The 19,325-nt window shown below is 44.7% G+C and overlaps 1 protein-coding gene across 1 annotated transcript; it reads left to right on the top strand.

Annotated features, from left to right (window-relative positions):
* The first annotated feature begins 525 nt into the window (after positions 1 to 525).
* Positions 526 to 19,321, top strand: TNFRSF1A (TNF receptor superfamily member 1A). Its single transcript, XM_043969364.1, has 10 exons — positions 526 to 855; positions 11,050 to 11,194; positions 11,732 to 11,860; positions 12,053 to 12,208; positions 12,452 to 12,530; positions 15,408 to 15,472; positions 15,615 to 15,725; positions 16,537 to 16,568; positions 16,938 to 17,148; positions 18,260 to 19,321. The coding sequence occupies exons 1-10, from the start codon at positions 820 to 822 to the stop codon at positions 18,562 to 18,564; spliced, it is 1,269 nt and encodes a 422-aa protein (XP_043825299.1). The 5' UTR covers positions 526 to 819; the 3' UTR covers positions 18,565 to 19,321.
* Positions 19,322 to 19,325: the final 4 nt, after the last annotated feature.

Here is a 19,325-nt window from a genome sequence, read left to right as displayed (position 1 = left end):
GGGAATATTTGTTTTTTAAAAAAAACAACAAACACCCCAAAACTCTTGGCACAGAGTGGGTGCTTAATAAACGCTTCCTATTATTATCGTTTTTATTAATGAGGAAACTGATGCTCAGAGTGACTTGTCCAAGGTCACATATGGGATCAGAGGCAGAATGGGAACAGAGCTCAGAATCTCTTCTCTCCCAGTCAAGTGCTATTTCCCCCTCCTCCCTCAAAAGGGGCAGTGAGGACTAGCGATGTCCTGGGATTTTGGAGGGATTAAGTGATTTGTGGGTTTGAGGTGTCGGTGTTTAGAAGGTTCAGGTCCTAAGGTGGAATGGAAGAGGGAAAGATTTCTCTGATTTATCGTATGGAAGTCATCAGAGACCTGGAACCCCCCGAAGTTTCTTCCAGGGCTCTGGAGTCCCTGGCTGGGCTAGGGTTAAAAGCCTTTTTAATTTTTTTTTTATTTTTTAACCTCCCCCGCCTCTCCCCGCCTCCTCCCAGGGCTCTTCCTGTCCTAGCCCTGGTTGCGACACCCTGTTTGCTCCCTCCCTCCCCCTTCTCCCCAAGCTTTTTCGACTCCCGCTGCCTGCTCAGGTTCGGACCCTGGCTCAAGCCGGGCGGGGCTCAGGTACTGGTGCCAGCTGCGGCTCCAGTTCTGTCTTCTGGGCTGTCGGCACCTTGCGTAGATCTCCATCCCAAGAGCCTGGCTCGGGTCTCTGAACTCGGAATCCCGTGCTCGGCTTAGGACCGGCTCGCTCGCTCGTAGCTGCTCCCGCGGCTGCCCCTCTGAGCCCTAATGGGGGAGTGAGAAGCTACGGCCAGGCCGGACATGGGCCACCCCACCCTGCCTGGCTTGGTGCCACTGGTGAGACATGGACAGGGAACGGGCAGTGGTCGGGGGGTGGGCTGGGGGATGGCTTTCGTACAGGACACCAGGCAGAGTTCTAGGGGGATCACACCCCTGGGGCTCCCACCTTCCCACACCAACCTCCCTTTATCAATGAAAAGTACCCCAAATACAGATCCTCTGCCAGATCACCATATTTGTCCCCTGGAGGCAGATCGGAGAGAGACTGAAAAGTTTGGGGAGTTAGGGAGAGGGAGACAGGCCACATGGGGAAAGACGACAGTCTTCCAGGAAAGACAGGTTCTAAGACATCGAAGGAATTTATAGCTATCGGCATCGGAACCGGGCAGGGGCCAGCTTTCATTAGGGGCTGACGGAGCTTGGCAGCTGAGGAAGGGAAAGGTATAGTGGCGAAGGGAGGGCCAGCTCTGAGGAGTCAGACTATTCTGAACTTTGTTCAGTCTGGTATAAGAATCCTGGCGAGGGTGGATGAAGAGAGATCGGAGGAGAAAGGAAAAGACAGTGTTAGGGATGAAGGTACGCTGGGGGTTGCTGAGAATCGAGGTCAAGGGGAACAGAGCCCTGGGTTAGGGCCTGAAGGGTGGTGGACATGTTGGGGTGCTTCCGAACAGGGGATGTGTTTTGAAAGAGGCAGGGCGTTCCATTAAGGGCTGAGTAGAGTATTCCTGTGGCTTGTCCCAGGCTTGTCTTGCCCATTCTTTTTCATGGGTGCCACCCCCAACCTTCCACAGGACTCTAAACTTTTACCCCAGTCTGGGTTCTGGGATCTTCAGTCATCTCCCTGAAATGACAGCGTAGAGTGTACCACTCTACACCCCACCTCTTTCAACCCTATGGCTACGGTTCAGTTTCTCATCCTACAGCCTAATTTGAGGAAGTTGGAAAGTTGTCTTCGTCATTAGAAATGCCCCTTTCTCTTCCCTCAGCCCTACTGTTTCTAGGCCTCTTTCCATATCTTCTGTCTCTTCTCTCACTATCTAGGCCTCCCTGAAATCTTCATCTGGGTTTTGGACCCTGGGCTCTTGGCTCTATGACTTCCCTATCATCCTGAACTCTTTGGTCTCTTTTCTGCTTTTTTTCCCTGGTTCCATTTTCTCTTCTCTTCTCTTCTCTTCTCTTCTCTTCTCTTCTCTTCTCTCTCTTCTCTTCTCTTCGTCTCTTCTCTTCTCTTCTCTTCTCTTCTCTTCTCTCCTCTCCTCTGCCTCTCCTCTCCTCTCCTCTCCTCTCCTCTCCTCTCCACTCCCTCCTCTCCTCTCCTCTCCTCTCCTCTCCTCTCCTCTCCTCTCCTCTCCTCTCCTCTCCTCTCCTCTCCTCTCCTCTCCTCTCCTCTCCTCTCCTCTCCTCTCCTCTCCTCTCCTCTCCTCTCCTCTCCTCTCCTCATCCTTGGCCTCTCAATCACTTCTCTTCCATTTTCTCTTCTATTTCTTCAGTCTTCCCCCCAGTTTATCTTCTCTTCCTCTTCCCCTGCCTTCTTGCCCATATCCTTAGTTATTTTCACCATCACTTCTCTTTTCCCCCTCTTCTCATCTAACCTCTACATTCCCTTTCCTCTCTTTCTTTGTTATTTGACTTTTTCTCCATCCTTCCTTCTTCTTTCTGAGCTTACTGAGGGATGGGCACTGGAAACAGGAGAGACTAACCAAATGCAGTTACTTGGTAGGTTTGGCACATAAAAAGTGAGTTAGGGTCCTGCCTCTGGTACTCCAAATCATCTGTGTGATTCAGAGCTAGTCACCTAACCTCTGTGAGCCTCAGTTTCTTCACCTGTAAAATGAGAGTTGGACCAAATAATATTTAAGGTCTTTCAGCTCTAAATTCTATGATCCTAGATAATAATATGGTATGTTGGTGGGGCAAAAGAGAGAAATCTGTAAGAAGGAGGTTAGGCATCAGAAGCTTCATGGAGATATTCTGAGTTGGGAGGCACTGATTGGGAGAGAGGAAAAAGGTGAAAGTGAGAAAATGGCATAAGCCATATAGAAAAGAAACAAACAAACATATGTAAGGGGGGGGGCAGTGAGTAGATCACCTTTCTAGGTGCTGGAGGACTGGAGTACAATTAATAAATGGAAAGGAGAGATTGGGGAAGAAGTGAGGGCCTTAAATACAAATCTAGGCAAAGGAAATCAGAACTGATCTAAGACAATAGGAAACCATTAAGTTCTTGGGTAGGGAAACGATCAGATGATATGATTAAAGTGTTTGAGAAAGTGATATAGGTTCAAATCACAAAGCAGTAGATATCTGGGAGATTTTTATTCATTTTCATCCACTTAGTCAACAAGTGATTGACTCCTTGACTGATACCTGAAAATGAATGACTACAGTTGTATGTGGGATAAAAGGAAGATGGGCAGGAAGACAAGCGTGGTTGCAAAAATTTAGGTGTGAGACAATAAGGACTTGGACCACAGTGATGAGGGAGAAATGAAGGGGTGGGGGTGGTGAATCTTTGAGTGGAAAGGAAGACTTGCCAGGATTTATTGATTGGTTGCATGCATAGAGGACAGAAGAGTAAAAATTACTCCAAGATTTGAATCATAGGAATCATGAAAATGATAGTGATGATGTCTAGGTAGGCAAAGAAAACAAGTTTGTTTTTTTATAAGGTTAAGTGGCGGATATTTGGGAAATAGCCAACTGTAGGTGCTCTCTAAGTATGTAGAGGTATGGAACTAGGAAGACGGCAAGAAGTCCCTTCAATTTATTTATTTGGAGGCAACTGGGGTTAAGTGACTTGCTCAGGGTCACACAGCTAGTAGGTATCTGAGGCTGGATTTGAACTCAGGTCTTCCCTGACTGCAGGACTGGTGCTCTAATCCAGTTTACCACCTAGCTGCCCCTCTTTTTGGTTAATCAACAAGCATTTATTGAGTTCTACCATGTACAAGACACTGTGCTAGGCGCTGTGGTCTATATGGTTCCCAATATTAAGGAGCCTACCATTTAAACCGACATTATGAAAAATACTAAATGAGCATTTTAGCCACTTTGGTAATGCTGAAGGAACACTGAAGACCACAAAGGCGATGAGAGCTCAGGGACTTGGGATATTGAAGTCTGAGGACCAGATGAGTTCCACTGAATTCCCTAAGAATCTTGAAAATAAGTGAAAGCTATAGTTATGGGAGGTGCTGGTTATTTGAGATAAAAGCTTGAGGTACTTTTGGTAGCAGACTTGGGTGGTGGGGAGTGAGTGGGAGAAGGGGTTGAAGTGGAGAGAGAACTTACTGTGGGATGCTCAGGGTCAAGGTGGGGACTGAAGGAATTGAACTTCAGCTTTCTTCCTCACTCTGACTCTTGATCCCCACTCACCTTAGCACAGAAATCACACTGAAAAACCCTCCACAACCGGAAGCTGTGAGGAGGCAGGGTAGGGGTGGTTACTGGGCCACCCCCTCAGTGGCCTCCCACTCTCACTCGAGTCCCAGCTTCCTACACTTCCTCTGTTTCTTGGGCTGGGACCTGAACACCAAGTCTTGCTTTCTACTCTGAAGGGCACGTTTAGTGGGCAAACCACCAACAGACAACAAGCATTTATTAAATGTTTACTATGTGCTGAGCACCAGGGATACAAATGTGAGCAAAAAGAGACAGTCACTACTCACAGAGGAACTTACATAATGATCATTGAAGACAACGCATAAAAGAAAGCTGAGGCGGTTGGGCTGAGAAGTCCCCGTAAGAGGGCATCATGGTAAAGTCCTGAGAGAAGCACAGGAGAATGAACTTGAGGTTGTGTAGTTGTATGTTCTGAGGTCTAGATCAGAAGGACAGTGTTTTTTAAGGAGTTGGGCCCAATGATAGCTCTGCTTCTTGTACTGTGTGTGACCATTCGGTGATATGTAAGGTGAGGAGACTGAGCTAGATGTCTTGTCCAGTTCCTCAGTCTGGCAGCAGAATTCATTGGGATTTAGCTGAAGGGGGGGTTGGGGGGGTATAGCCTCAGCTGGAAGAAGTAGCTGGGGGGCCTCCAGGGGAAGACGTCAAGGACTGTTGTGGGAAATAATGCATTGAAGGGCAGGGGAGAGATGGGCGGGGATCTGATAGAGAGGAAACAGAGGTTAGGGGATATTTTCCTTTGGATGGATTGGGAAAGGAGAGTTGCTGTTTGCTGAATCTGTGGGCTAAACAGGATTGGGGACTGTTAGCTTGATCTTTTTTTTTTTTTTTGGTGGATTGGGGGGAAATGAGAGGGACCTTTGCGTGTGAATGCAAGGAATAGGCCTACAATCTGAGGCAGTATGGGAAGGCAGTAGTACACCCCTGCTGCTGCCTTGTCCCTCTACTCCGTCTTTCTGTTGACTCGTGACCCTTTCATGGCTGGGGAGAGCTGCCTCTTCTCCCTCCCTCCCTTTGGCCTGAGTCACTGGGCGTAGTTGCTGGGAAGAGATTTCCTTTCCAGGAGTTGGGTTAACTCATTAGGTGCTGAGTAGGAGAAATATGAACCACGAGATTGCCTGTTTCTCATTCTGGGAGTTTAGTTCTCACTAGCCAAGGCAGAATTCTTCTGATAAGACTTTCTCCTTAGGGATAGAGTGGGAGTTCAAGCTTGGGATTCTGGCTCTGTTAGTAGAATGTTGGCCCACCCACTTCCTCTCTCTGGGTCCCATTTTTCAGGGAAAGAACCCATGGTTCAATAACTCACAATCCTTAGGGCTGGGAAATTTTTCCCCATAACAAACTAAACCTTTTCCATGGTGATTTTAAACCTTAAGTCCTGTTCTCGGAGGAATTGGTGAACAGCTTGGTGAATAGGTTCTGGAAAATGATGTATTTGCAAGGGAAATGAATACTAAAGATTGATGTTGCTGCGGTGTGTATATATTCTTGTATTCGAGAATGGACTTCCTCAAGAACCTGTACTTGAGGCTTCCTGGCTATCTATGAGATAGAGAACTCCAAGTCATCCTCAACTTTAGGAACATGGTACTAACCACACAGCTAATGTATGTGGTGGTTACATGGGTGCCACTACAGTATTATATGGGGTAGCTAGTAGGCACAGTGGACTTTTTTAGAGCACAGTGCTAAGAACTCATCTTCCTGAGTTCAAATCTGGCCTTAGGCACTTACTAGTTGTGTGATCCTGTTTGCCTCATTTTCCTCATCTGTAAAATGAGCTGGAGAAGAAAATGGCAAACCATTGTAGTATCTTTGCCAAGAAAACCCCAAATGGGGTCAACCAAGAGTTGGACATGATTGAAATGATTAACAATGCAGCCGCATTGTTGTTTGTCATTCTCAGATGTCATGACTTGCACTGAATTGGATTTAAGGGAGGGAGGGCTGTGCAAAGTCACCAGCCTCACTCTCTCCTCCAGAACCTCTATCTGGGTCCAGTGGTAAGATGTATATTAGGATGACTGGAGTCAGGGTTGTGATTTTGCCCAGGGTCACACAGCTAGTAAGTGTCAAGTGTCTGAAGCCGGATTTGCGCTCAGGTCCTCCTGACTCCAGGGTCAGTGCTCCATCCACTGCACCACCTAGCTGCCCCAACACTGCAGTATTATAAGCAGCCCAAATGGTTTATGCTTTGCTTTTCTTAAGAGCAGAAAATACACAAGGGCAATGAATCAAGATACTTGACTTGTCCACTAGGTGGTGCCATACTCAAACTCCCAGCCAAGTGGTCCTGTGAGAGCCTCTGGTGCTCATGCATTGAGTGCCTCCTTACCCACTGAGACACACACTTTTATTCAGCTGGGTAAATTAAAAAGTTAGTGAATTGGAATGACATCAAATATTTCTCAGGATTGTTTAAAAAAAATTAGGAAATCTATTACTCCAAACCCACTGCCCATTCCGGCTTTCTTCTCCTTGCTAAGTAGGCCCCTTCATTCGAAGAATGCAGGCAGTCAGTAAAAATGAAAGAAAAACTCAAGTGTTCCCCACATGGAACCCTCAGTGCAGCTGTCTCCTGCAATTCCAGGCTCTCCTCCCTGCTCTTGGGTACAGTGTAGGGTTTCTGAACCACACTCACCTACAGATAATGGAAAAGAAATAAGGGAGGGTGGAGGAGGTAGATGTATCCACTGACTGCAGAATATAAGCATGGAAGGCAAGGAGAGTCAGGAAAACAACTAAGTCCTTGACTTGCCACTATATGGGGTTTCACAATAGCTGATAGTTGGGGCAGCTAGGTGGTGCAGTAGAAAGAGCACTGGCCCTGGATTCAGGAGTATCTGAGTTCAAATCTGGCCTCAGACACTTAACACTTACTAGCTGTGTGACCCTGGGCAAGTCACTTAACCCCAATTGCCTCACCAAAAAACAAAAACAAAAACACAATAGCTGATAGTTTCCTGCCCTTGGGGTCATCCTCCATTTCTGGTCACCACTTCTACATCTGGTCTGCTAATGACACTGGTCTCCATACTGGTACATGGCTAATAGCCAGCCACAGTCTAGTGTCAGATTTTCCACCTTGAGACCTACTCACCACTGATAGAAATGTGGGCCATGGCAAACAGCAACCTAGGTAGCTGACTCTTAAAGTTCACTGATCTTAGCTACATCACAAGTGGGGACCCCCTTAGTCTGACTGTAGTCTTAATATTTATAAAGTGCTTAACAGAGTGCCTGACACATAGCAGGTGCTTAACAAACGTTTGTTCCTTTCCCATCTTCCTTGATTTGCAGAAGAAATCTCTTTTGAGGGCAAAGGAAAGGAAGGAGAGGAAACCCAATTCTGGACATGTGTCTAGATCTTCCTTTCCTCCTATCACATGATTTCCTCTTTTTTTAATGTTTTTTTTTTGCTGTTGTTTTGTTGTTGTTTTTTTTTTTTTTTCAGTGAGGCAATTGGGGTTAAGTGACTTGCCCAGGGTCACACAGCTAGCTAGTAAGTGTTAAGTGTCTGAGGTCGGATTTGAACTCAGATACTCCTGACTCCAGGGCTGGTGCTCTATCCACTGCACCACCTAGCTGCCCCACATGATTTCCTTCTGAGGCAGTATTCCCTCCATATCCCCTTCCCCCCAACTTCTTACCTACTTGGAATGTTCCCTCCCTCAAAGGAAAGTGGCATAGTGATCATCAGCATTGTCCTACTGGTCCTCCATTCATTATCCCCTGGGGATCTCTGTAAATGGTAATTTGGAACAGATAAAGGCCCAGGTTACATTTATCTGAAAGACTTGATCTTTTTGACTTAGCTCTGGTACTTTGTTGAAGTTGAAGGGTTAGATCAGAAGAAATTCCTTTCTTCCTCCTGGCTGTGTTTTTTCTGATATGATTATAATAGGGGTACATCTAGTTCTCATAATAGAGATCTCCTGGATGACTTCCCCTAATGACCCAGGGGAGGGAGCTGCTGTTTATTAGGAGAAACTCCAGCACAAATTTTGAGAATTCCAGTTAAAGAGATGGTGAAAGATCCAGGAGAATGACTCCATGAAGAGGGAGCTGGCAGCCCTCTCCCAGCTGTATTTGCCGTGGCTCTGGCTCTGGTCTGCTAGTTCCATTGCACTTGATAGAAGTGATTTCATAGGTTCCCAACTTCCCCCTGTCTCTGTTGTTGTTGTTGTTGTTGTTTTCTTTTTGGGGGGCAATGAGGGTTAAGTGACTTGCCCAGGGTCATACAGCTAGTAAGTGTCAAGTGTCTGAAGCCAAATTTGAACTCAGGTCCGCCTGAATCCAGGGCTGGTGCTTTATCCACTGCCCCATCTAGCTGCCCTCCCCCTGTCTCTGGAAGCTGAACCTACCAAGTGAAGGTCAATGGCATCTTCTGCTTTGTAGACTGTTCCAATATGGCTGCCTGCCTGTGGCCGCCCAGGAACACACCAGGACTTTTCTTTCCATATGACCCTTCTCTTGATAATGATCACTGAGTCCAGGAAAAGTCCCAAGGGATTCCCACTCCTGGAGCTCTCTCTAATGAGTTTACTTGCCTTGGAGATTATGGGTATTTAAAGCTGCACTTTATTGGCACTTGATATATTTCTACAATGATGAGTACCATAGTCCTGACCTCCCCAGAAGTTAAATTACTTTGAGGACTTGTCTTTCTACTTAAAGAGGGATGGGAGAGTGTGCTCTCTGATTTGCAAAAGGAAAATTGGAGACCTAGAGAAAGCAAGAGGCTTATCTCTGTTCATACAGCCAAGTTGGAGAGGGAGCTAAGATCTGGGAATTCTGGGGACCTGTTTCATCATTATGGTGGTAAAACAAGGGGAAATGTCCTGGGTTCATGGCCCAGAAAGAGGTTATGAAGTGTTCCTTCCAATCTGGAAACTTCAGCCCAATGCGGCACATATATAAACTATATCAAATTGCTGGGGCAGCTAGGTGTCACAGTAGATAAAGCACCAGCCCTGGATTTAGGAGAACTTGAATTCAAATCTGCCCTCAAGATATTTGACACTTGGGGGCAGCTAGGTGGCACATTGTTTAGAGCACCAGCCCTGGATTCAGGAGGACCTGAGTTCAAATGTGACCTCAGATACTTGACACTTACTAGCTGTGTGACCCTGGGCAAGTCACTTAACCCTCATTGCCCTGCAAAAAACCAAAAAACCAAACCAAAACCAAAACAAAGACACTTGACACTTACTGGCTGTGTGACCCTGGGCAAGTCACTTAACCCTCATTGCCTGGCAAAAAACCAAACAAAGAAAGAAACAATGACAAATTGCTTACCATTTTAGGAAGAGGGGAGAGAAGGAGAAAAATTTGGAACTCAAAATCCTGTAAAAAATAAATGCTAAAAATTGTTTTTATATATAATTGGGGGGGATACTATTTTTGTAAAAACCAAAACATAAAATCATGGTTTGGGGACTTTAATGGTCTCTTTGAGATCATTCAGTTAAACTTCATTCATCCTCTGAGGGGCTGCTGGGTGGCACAGTGGATAGAGCACTGGCCCTGAAATTGGGAGGATGTAAGTTCAAATCTCACTTCAGACACATAGATACATAGACACACATAATACATATATTCATACACATATTTACATACACATACATATATGTGTATGCATGCACACATACATATATATTTATATATACATATGTATGTGTGTGTGTGTATATATATATATATATATCTTGCCACTGGACCCAGATGACTATGGAAGAGAAAGTGAGGCTGGTAACTTTGCACAGCCCTTCCTCACTTAAATCCAATTCAGTGAAAATCATGACAACTGTCATGGTCCTCTTTGAGAATAAAGAACAAACAACATTTGTTCTCTGACCTGAGGTCAGACTTGTATGTGACCTCTTCCTTTCTGACAGCTGGTTCTGACCTACATGTCTTTTCCCACTTCTTTCATTTACCTAATTTGTGTGTACTATCACCCAGCTCCTGACCCATGTACTTCTTCCTTTTTTTTTTTTTTTTTTGGTGGGGCAATGAGGGTTAAGTGACTTGCCCAGGGTCACACAACTAATAAGTGTCAAGTGTCTGAGCTTGGATTTGAACTTAGGTCCTCCTGAATCCAAGGCTTGTGCTCTATCTACTGCGCCACTTAGCTGCCCGGACCCATGTACTTCTGCCACACTTTCATATTTATTTATTTATTTACTTGTTTGTTTGTTTGTTTATTTATTTATTGGTGAGGCAATTGGGGCTAAGTGACTTGCCCAGGGTCACACAGCTAGTAAGTGTCAAGTGTCTGAGGCTGGATTTGAACTCAGGTCTTCCTGACACCAGGGCCGGTGCTCTATTTACTGCGCCACCTAGCTGCCCCCCACACTTTTACACTTTTCACCCTGGTCTGGGGGTGGTGGTGCGAAAGGTGTGTATATTAACATTATAGTTCTTGGCATTTGTCTTGGAATAAATAACATTAAATTAAAAAAGATAGCTCCTTAAAAAAATTCCACAAAAATCCCTGATTATTATATTCCTAGCCAATCTCAGTCTTCTTTTCAGGGCTGCTCATTAGAAGGAAAAGAATTAGGAAGAAAAGTAAATTAGGACCACTGAACCCAATTTGAGGAGGAAAAAGATGGAATGTAGACAAAGCATAAAATGCAGTTGTTTTTGAGCCACTTGCTATGGGAAGTGGAGAAACAAGATAAGCACTGGTGAAGTAGTTAGAGAATGAAGGATTCATGGAGGAGGTGAATCAAAGGAGACCTTAAAAGATGGGTGAAATTTGGATAGAATCAAGACCTCTCAGGTTCCTGGGCCTTCACTATCGTTTCCCTGATGGGTTGTTTTTTCTGTCTGATTTTTCTCCAGGTGGCCCTGGCCCTGATCGTGGGACTGTACCTTCCAGTTGCTACTGGGATGTCTACCCATCAAGAAAAGCGAGCCATCGAGTGTCCCCAGGGGAAATATAAGCACCGCACCAATGAATCTATCTGTTGTCTCAAATGTCATAAAGGTATAACGTGGTGATAGTAGTGGGTTCCTTCTCAGAGTTGACCCCGACATTTTTTGTGAAAGTAAATTTTGATAGTATCTTTTGCTTATGTCACATTTCCTTAATTTTTTTTTTCATTGCATACATATTCCTTCCTCTTCTGGTCATTTTTTTTATAATAGAGTTGAAAAAAAAAAGTTCAGCAAAATGAACCGATGTATCAAAACAGCCTCATGTTATATGCCCCATTCAACACCCCTCTGCAAAGAAGTGAGAAGTATCTTCTTTTAATCTCTTTCTTGAGGACCAAGCTTAGTTATTAACTGGGTGCTTTTTCTGAGGGTGTCATATACTTCCATACCGAGTTTCCCTAATGTATTGATTTCTCTGGGCATCAATTTTCTGGCTTCTCTCCAAGGCAGATCCACACATCCCCATCCCTTCACCTTGTCCCTGTTGGGATAAAGATCCTCCCCCCACCCCATCCTCAGTTTATCTAATTGCTCTATCTCTCATGCCCCATTGACTGACTTAGCCTAACTTTCTACCTTACTGTAGGGACTTACTTGAAAGCTGACTGTGGTGGTCCAGATCTCGTGCCTTATTGTGAGACTTGCGAGAATGGCACCTACACAGATATAGAGAATTTCTCTCCAGGGTGCGAACCCTGTTCTGGCTGCAGAAGCGGTGAGTCCCGGGGAGGCAGAGGGAACCCATTAGCCAGGAAGCTCAATAAATGGTGTGACATGCTTATTTATAATGCTTGTGTAACTGTAGAGGCCTTATCTATACACCGTTTGGCAGATGTGGAATGATAAGAAAAGAAATCATAGAGGATAGAGTTAATTTCTAAAGAGGTCTTTCATCTCTTCCTAACAGAGATGGGCCAGGTTCAGAAGAAACCCTGCACAGTCTCAAGCAACACAGTGTGTGGATGTAGGGAAAACCAATATCAACAAAAACAAGGAGAAAATGAGAAATTCTTTAAATGTGTTGACTGTAACCCGTGCCACAATGGCACGATACAACGTCCATGTGAGCACACCATTCCCCAAATCCTCCTACTTTCCCCTAATCATAAATTCCTCCTCTTCCTTTCTGAAATAAACATTTTCATTTCCCTACTAACATTTCCCTTTCCCCATACTTCCTGAAGAGTTCTCTAGATCATTTCCCAAAGTCCTTCTCCACCACCCAGATGTCAAGTCTCCCCTGGTTAGTGTCAGATTCTTCTTCCTGTCTTGAGAGTTCTTCTTAATGCATTACATCTCCCTACAGGTCAGGAGAAACAGGATGCTGTGTGTGCCTGTAATTCAAATTTCTTTTGGCATAATCAGAAATGCAGGCCATGTAGTGAGTGAGTATTTCTCGTCAATCCTGGGGATGAGAGGTGGGTATGAGGGGTGGGAAGGAAGAATGTGTTTTTTAAAATAATGAATTGGGGGCAGCTAGGTGGCACAGCGGATAGAGCACCGGCCCTGGATTCAGGAGGACCTGAGTTCAAATCCGGCCTCAGACCCTTGACACTTACTAGCTGTGTGACCCTGGGCAAGTCACTTAACCCCCATTGCCCTGCAAAAAAAAAAAATAATAATAATGAATTGCTATTGCTATCCGTTTTGGTAGTGAGTATATTATTTATTTATTTATTTATTCAATATTATACCAGTAAAGGATTGACCACATGTCTGGTACTCTGGACCCTGTACGTGTTTCTCCTACTACTGTCCAACAGGTCTCATATTTTCTGGTCTCTAGGCCTCTGCAGGAGAATTTCAGACTTTGTTATCCCTCAGGGCAAGAGCATTGGACTTGGAGTCAGAAGGCATATGTCTTAGTACACACTAGCTGTGTGGCTTGGGGATAGTTACATAAACTCTCTGAATTTGGGTAAAATGAAGGTAGTAGCACATTATAATTATATACATTCTACAGTGATACACATACTTCCCCCAAAGGAGTGTTGTGAAGAAAACATTTGTTAAATCTTAAAGCACCATATAAACATAAATTGTTATTATTTTCCCAAGATGGAATGTCCCCACTTATCCTTTGTTTCATTTTTTTAATTAAAAAAATTTTTTTTAAGTGGGGCAATGAGGGTTAAGTGACTTGCCCAGGGTCACACAGCTAGTAAGTGTCAAGTGTCTGAGGCCGAATTTGAACTCAGGTCCTCCTGAATCCAGGGTCAGTGCTTTATCCACTGTGCCATCTAGCTGCCCTCCACTCCTCCTTTCCTCCCACTTAAATTCTCACCTCCTCTAGCAAGTTTTTCTAAACTAGTCTAACTCATTTTTGGCCACTCCAAAACACCCCAGAAGCACTTTCAGTTTGTATGTATGAAGAGGGCTTTTCTATATACAGAGGTGTGGGGGTAAATGTTTAACAACTCACCAGGACACACTTTTAAGTTTAATTGGCATTATTAACTATTTCTCTATTGCTTTCTTAAATCTAAACAGGCTTCAAAACAATAAATCCAGCACTGATCTGTAGTGTTTTTAGATTTCTCAGGAGTAAATACACTAAACAGCCAGTTGGAATCTCCCACCTCCCACCTCCCACCTTTATATAACTTTACACTAATTGCCTGGGCATTCCTAATTATGTTCCTGTTTTTGTTGTATTTTTCATAAACGTACATTTGGTTTATTTTCCCCATTAGTCCCTAAGCTAAAGAAAGTGTAGGACATAGATTATGTGACTGTGAACAAGTCTCTTAATGCTTCTGCGCTTCTGTTTCTTTATCAGAGAAGGAAGTCACTTGGTCCAGTGGTTTAAAATTCAAATAGAAATCAGGGCTACCAAACTGTACATAAGGATCCCTGTGAGCTACATAGTGACTTAGAAAACCATATATTAACCTTATCTATGTTCTATAATACACATACATACACATACATACATACACACATATTGGCAGCCAGGTGGCACAGTGAATAAGGGACCAGGTCAGGAGTCTGGAAGACCTGCCTCAGACAGTTTCTAGCTATGTGACTCTGGGCAAGTCACTTCACCCTGTTTACCTGAGTTTCTTCATCTATAAAATGAACTGGAGAAGGAAATTGCAAACCACTCCAGTATCTTTGCCAAGAAAAACCAAAATGGGGTCATGAAGAGTTGGACATGATTGAAAACGACTCAACAATTGTATTTTAAAATTTATTTTTGTTAAATATTTTCCAATTACATTTTCTTTTTTTAGTGAGGCAATTGGGGTTAAGTGATTTGCCCAGGGTCTCACAGCTAGTAAGTGTTAAGTGTCTGAGGCTGGATTTGAACTGAGGTACTCCTGACTCCAGGGCAGGTGCTCTATCCACTGTGTCACCTAGCTGCCTCCCCCCCAATTACATTTTAATCTGGTTCAGCTTGCACTTGGAAATATTGTGGGCTGCTGATAATGTGTTTGATACCTCTGATCTAGTCCAATTCCCTGATTTTACAGAGAAGGGAACAGGTCCCAAGGATATTTAAGGTCTTACCCATCCCTTTCTTATCTAAAATTCTTTGTTTTTGAGTTTTATTTCTCTATATTTTCCAGTAGTGTGTAATGCAGGTCCAATGCCATCATGCTGAATAAAAACACATCATTTTCCCATGTAGGAATGTAAACAGTTTAACCTTTTAAGATCCCTCTTAATTTCTTTTTCCTGTTTACCTTTATATGGTTCTCTAATGCTGAATAAAAACAATGAAAATTTCTTTATAACAAGATTTCCAAGACTCCACTAAAGGCTTGTTTTTTTTTTAAATACATTAGCACATTAAAATTTATTTGAAGCAAAATAACCAGCATTGTTTCAACAGCCTACTTAAGTTATTTATTTAAAAGACATTCAATTCAGCCAAACTGCAATATGTTATATGAACAATATACTAGAATTTGTTCCAAAGAGATGACCTTATGTATGACCCTAGTAACAGCTTGTGTTTTTATACTGCCTTAACGTTTTAATTTTTATGTTTTTATATTGCTTTTAAACTTTGCAAGATGATTAACATATTTATGTCATTTGATTCTCACAACAACCCTGGGACGTATTTATCACACAGGAGGAAATTAAAGTCAAAGAACTGAAGTGACTTCTGTTAAGGAGGCAGAATTTAAACCCAGGCCTTAGTGCCACATTATCTCTTTGCAAGGTTTTCCGTACATGTGCCTTCCATCAATGATACTGTCTGACTGATTTGTATTTGGCCAGAAGTACTTACCCTTTCCTTTCTCCTCTTTCAGGTGCACACCAGAGAAAAAGTGCAGACCTAGCTGCCCCTTAGAGACTGCTAACCCAGAGGAATCAGGTGAGATTTAATTCACCAGGGTATAGGATGCTCACTTTTCCCATTTCCTCCAGCCTCGCTCCCCTCTGTCCATAATTTTCCCTCTTCCCTTCCTCTCCTTCCCTGATTCCTTTTGATTCATGTTTTGACTTTCTTTGTCTAGGTCCAGTGCTTATGTCCTTGGTGATCTTTTTGGGGTTTTGTTGCCTCTCCCTCATCTTCATTGTTGTCCTCTGTCATTACTCACGATGGAAGTCCAAACTCTATTTAATTTGTGAGTAGAGCCTTGGCGTGGTATTTGGTCAGGGGCAGCTAGGTGGGGCAGTGGATAGAGCACCGGCCCTGGAGTCAGGTTCAAATCCGGCCTCAGACACTTAACACTACTTGTGTGACCCTGGGCAAGTCACTTAACTCCAATTGCCTCACCAAAAAAAGAAAGAAAGAAAGAAATATGAGATGGGCTGTCGGGGAACCGGTAATAACTTCACATGTATATAGCTTTAAGATTTACATAACTTTTTTTGGTTAACATTTTATTAAATTTTTTCCCCCAGTTACATGTAAAGATGTTTTTTTGAGTTCCCAATTTTTCCCCCCCTCCCTTCCTTCCGGAGGTCAGCAGGCAATCTGATATAGCTTATATATTACAATCACGTTACGCTTATTTCCACATTGGTCCGTTTACATAACTTTTCACAGTAGTACAAGTAGTGCTATTTCCATTGTGCAGCTGAAGAAACTCAGGCTGAGGGGGGAAGTTGAGCAGTTTGCTGAGGGTTACATCGCTGGAGTCCCAGGGTCATAGATTTAGAGGTGGAGGAACATTAGAGGTTCCCCCCCCCCCCCACACACACACATTCTAAAGATGAAACTGAGGTCCCAGACCAGTGCAGTGTTAAGTGTGCATCTGCTGAGTCAGGAGTTCCCTCAGTCCGTGAGAAGGCATAGGCTCCGCCTCGTGTCTCCGCTGGTCCCCATTGTAGTGAGGTTGGGGTTTTTTTTGGGGGGGGGATGGGTAGAGAAGGGAATGGGAAGACATGGCTGGGGAAGTGAAAACTCTCATGTCTTTGTTTCTCCTTTTTCAGTCTGTGGGAGACGGTCTCCTCCAGTAAAAGAGGTAACAATGAGACTAGATGTAGGTCCCACTGTACGCCCCTCCCTCCCCCCTTACAACTCTCCTCCTCCCTCCCAAGCCTCCTTTCCTGAATCTCTAATCCACAGCCGGAACCCCCTAAATTCCTTCTCCCTTCTCTTCCCTCCCCAAGACTCCCCTAATCTCTCATCTCCCCATCTTTATCATGCCCCTGGCAAAGCCGCCGTGCCCCACAAACAGCTTTAAGGCCCCGTGCTAGGGACCTGCCTTCAGAGGTCCCCGGGGTGGGGGTGGGGACAGATAGAGACTAGGAGGGAGAACCCTCTCCCTCTCCCCCCGTCCCTCATGAAGGGGGCATGGCTTTGATGTGACTCTTCACCTTAATTCTTCCAGGAAGAACATCAGCGGCCTCTGGCCTCACCCCACCTCGTCAATCACGTCCCTTCTACCCCCTTCTACGGCCATTCCCTTCCAAACGATTGGTCGCCTTTGCACGAAGAACAACCTATCAGGCCGTCGCCCTACCTGCAGGCGGAACCCGTCGTTCACCGCAGCCAGCCATCAGATTGCGTCATATCAGACGTCACCTCCTTCCGCCTTGACAGTGAGTGCTCCGCCCACCCGGCTTGACCTCTGAGGCACCTCGCCCCTCCCCCCAGGAGCGGAAAGGAGTGCGCTTGCACCAAATCTTGTTTGGCCTAGAGAAGGGTTGGGTGAATTGGCAGGGAATCCGGAGGGCAAATAGGGTGAGACTTGTAGGGTAAGAAGACTTACAAATGGAAAGCCGCCTGCAATGGGTCTGTTCCAGCTCTCACCGCTGAGTGTCGTACTGCCAGAGACCTGAGTTAAGATTGTGTTCTTAAACAAGTAACTTATCCTCTCTGTGACTCAGTTTCCTCATCTGCAAAATGGGGATGGTTATTATCCCCAGTTATTATTATTCATATTTGCTATTATGCAATAGCAAGTTTTATAGCTCTATTTAATATTTGCTAATATTAGTAGCACCCACCTTACTGATATGAAGATAAAATGAAATGTTGGTAAAGCCCTTTGTAAACCTTAAAAGTGCCATATAGATATTGGCTACTATTGTCTTATAGATGAAGAAACTCAGGTTCAGAGGGGTTATGATTTGTCTGAGGTCACAATGGGGTGTAGTTCACAGAGTTGGGGTCCAAATCCAATCTAATCCAATTAACATTGACTAAGCCCCGGGTAGCTGGGTGACTCAGTGGATAGAGCACTGGCCCTGGATTCAGGAGGACCCGAGTTCAAATCCAGAATCAGACACTTGACACTTACTAGCTGTGTGACCCCGGGCAAGTCACTGAACCCTTACTGCCTCACAAAAAGAAAAAAAAAAAGAAAAGGAAAAAATGCACAACAAAAACCATTTACTAAGCCCCTACTATGTGCCAGGCACTGTGCTAAGAGATGGGAATGTAATTAGCAAAAAGGACACTCCCTGCCCTCGGGAAGGTTCCATTGTAATGGGAGGGAGACCACACAGGCAAGAATCAAGCACTGATTAAGTGCTTACTATGTGCAGAGCACTGAATTAAACTCTGGAGATGTAAAAAAACGAAAGTAAAATACCCTGGGAAGTCACATTCAAATGGGGGGGATAAAGGTCTATGGGAAGGTTTCAGCTGCGAGCCAGTCTTTCTACTGCCCTGTGCCGCTCATTTGCTTCCTCTCGGTCCCTCTCACAGGGCCAGCTGTGCTGTATGCCGTGGTAGACAAGGTGCCCCCCCGACGCTGGAAGGAGTTCATTCGTCGATTGGGGCTGGACGAGCACGATATTGAACTCCTAGAGATGCAGAACCCCCAATACCTTCGAGAAGCTCACTACAGCATGCTGGCCGCATGGCAGAAGGGAGTACCCCAGCACCAAGCCACTCTGGAAGTGCTGGCCCAGGTGCTCGCTGACATGGACTTATACGGTTGCCTGCAGAACATCATAGAGGCCTTGAACGTGGGCAGCCCCTCTGGACTTATACCCCCTTTCCCTAGTTGAGGCTGTACCAAGCACAGCTTTCTCTTTTTTGGCCTCACCCCTCCTGGACCCTTGGAGGAAAAGGGACCTAGTCCCCAGGGCTTATTTCCTTTCCTAGGAAGGGCTTAGAGGAACCCTAGGGCAGGCTGGCTGGCTGATTTGGAAAACACCCAGTGCCTGTCTATGCAGGCAGTTTTGGGGACCCCATTTCTGGAGTGCTCCTGACCCACTGTTTCTTTGGTGCTATATGAGGTCAGTTCTGTACCAGCTTAGTGTACCCTGACTTTCTCAGCTATTCATTCACACACTGTGTGCACGTGGAAGAGTGAAAGGAATGCAGATAAGTGGGGTGGACTTTTACCAAACTCTCTGCATTGTCCAAGTGGGCTTAGGGAATCCCTGTGATGTGTCTGAGGATGCAGTTCAAGCATGGTGGTCTTGTGCCTAGAGCACTAATGGATGGAGTATGGGCAACTCAGGCTACAGATAAGTACAGATAAGCCCCCAGGCTTGGTCACCGAGCCTCTGTACATGGTAAACAAGCAGTCTTGGTAACAGTTTTTTTTTACACTAATGTAAACCCAGCATCATTCCTTCCTTCTCATACCACCTCACTTGGTTTCCTCTTTGATCTCAACTTAGAGGAATAGGAATCAAATGCTAGGTGTCATTTGAGTCAGAACCCTGAAGGTTCAGGCCAGAACTCTCTTTTCATAAATATTGTACAATAAAACTTATGAAATTAAAGCTATTAAAGCTGGATCATTTGGCAAATGGATTAC

The sequence above is a fragment of the Dromiciops gliroides genome, chromosome 5, assembly GCF_019393635.1.
Source record: "Dromiciops gliroides isolate mDroGli1 chromosome 5, mDroGli1.pri, whole genome shotgun sequence".
NCBI classification, from domain to species: domain Eukaryota; kingdom Metazoa; phylum Chordata; class Mammalia; order Microbiotheria; family Microbiotheriidae; genus Dromiciops; species Dromiciops gliroides.
Note: the sequence above shows the minus strand (reverse complement) of the source record. Positions and strands in the feature narration are given on the sequence as shown.

Bases quoted from the DNA above. Each gene is read 5' to 3' on its own strand.
- TNFRSF1A (XM_043969364.1), top strand. From the start codon at position 820: ATGGGCCACCCCACCCTGCCTGGCTTGGTGCCACTG. The intron at 11,861-12,052 runs GTGAGTCCCGGG...TCTTCCTAACAG, and splicing joins CTGTTCTGGCTGCAGAAGCG to AGATGGGCCAGGTTCAGAAG. The intron at 15,473-15,614 runs GTGAGATTTAAT...TTCTTTGTCTAG, and splicing joins TGCTAACCCAGAGGAATCAG to GTCCAGTGCTTATGTCCTTG.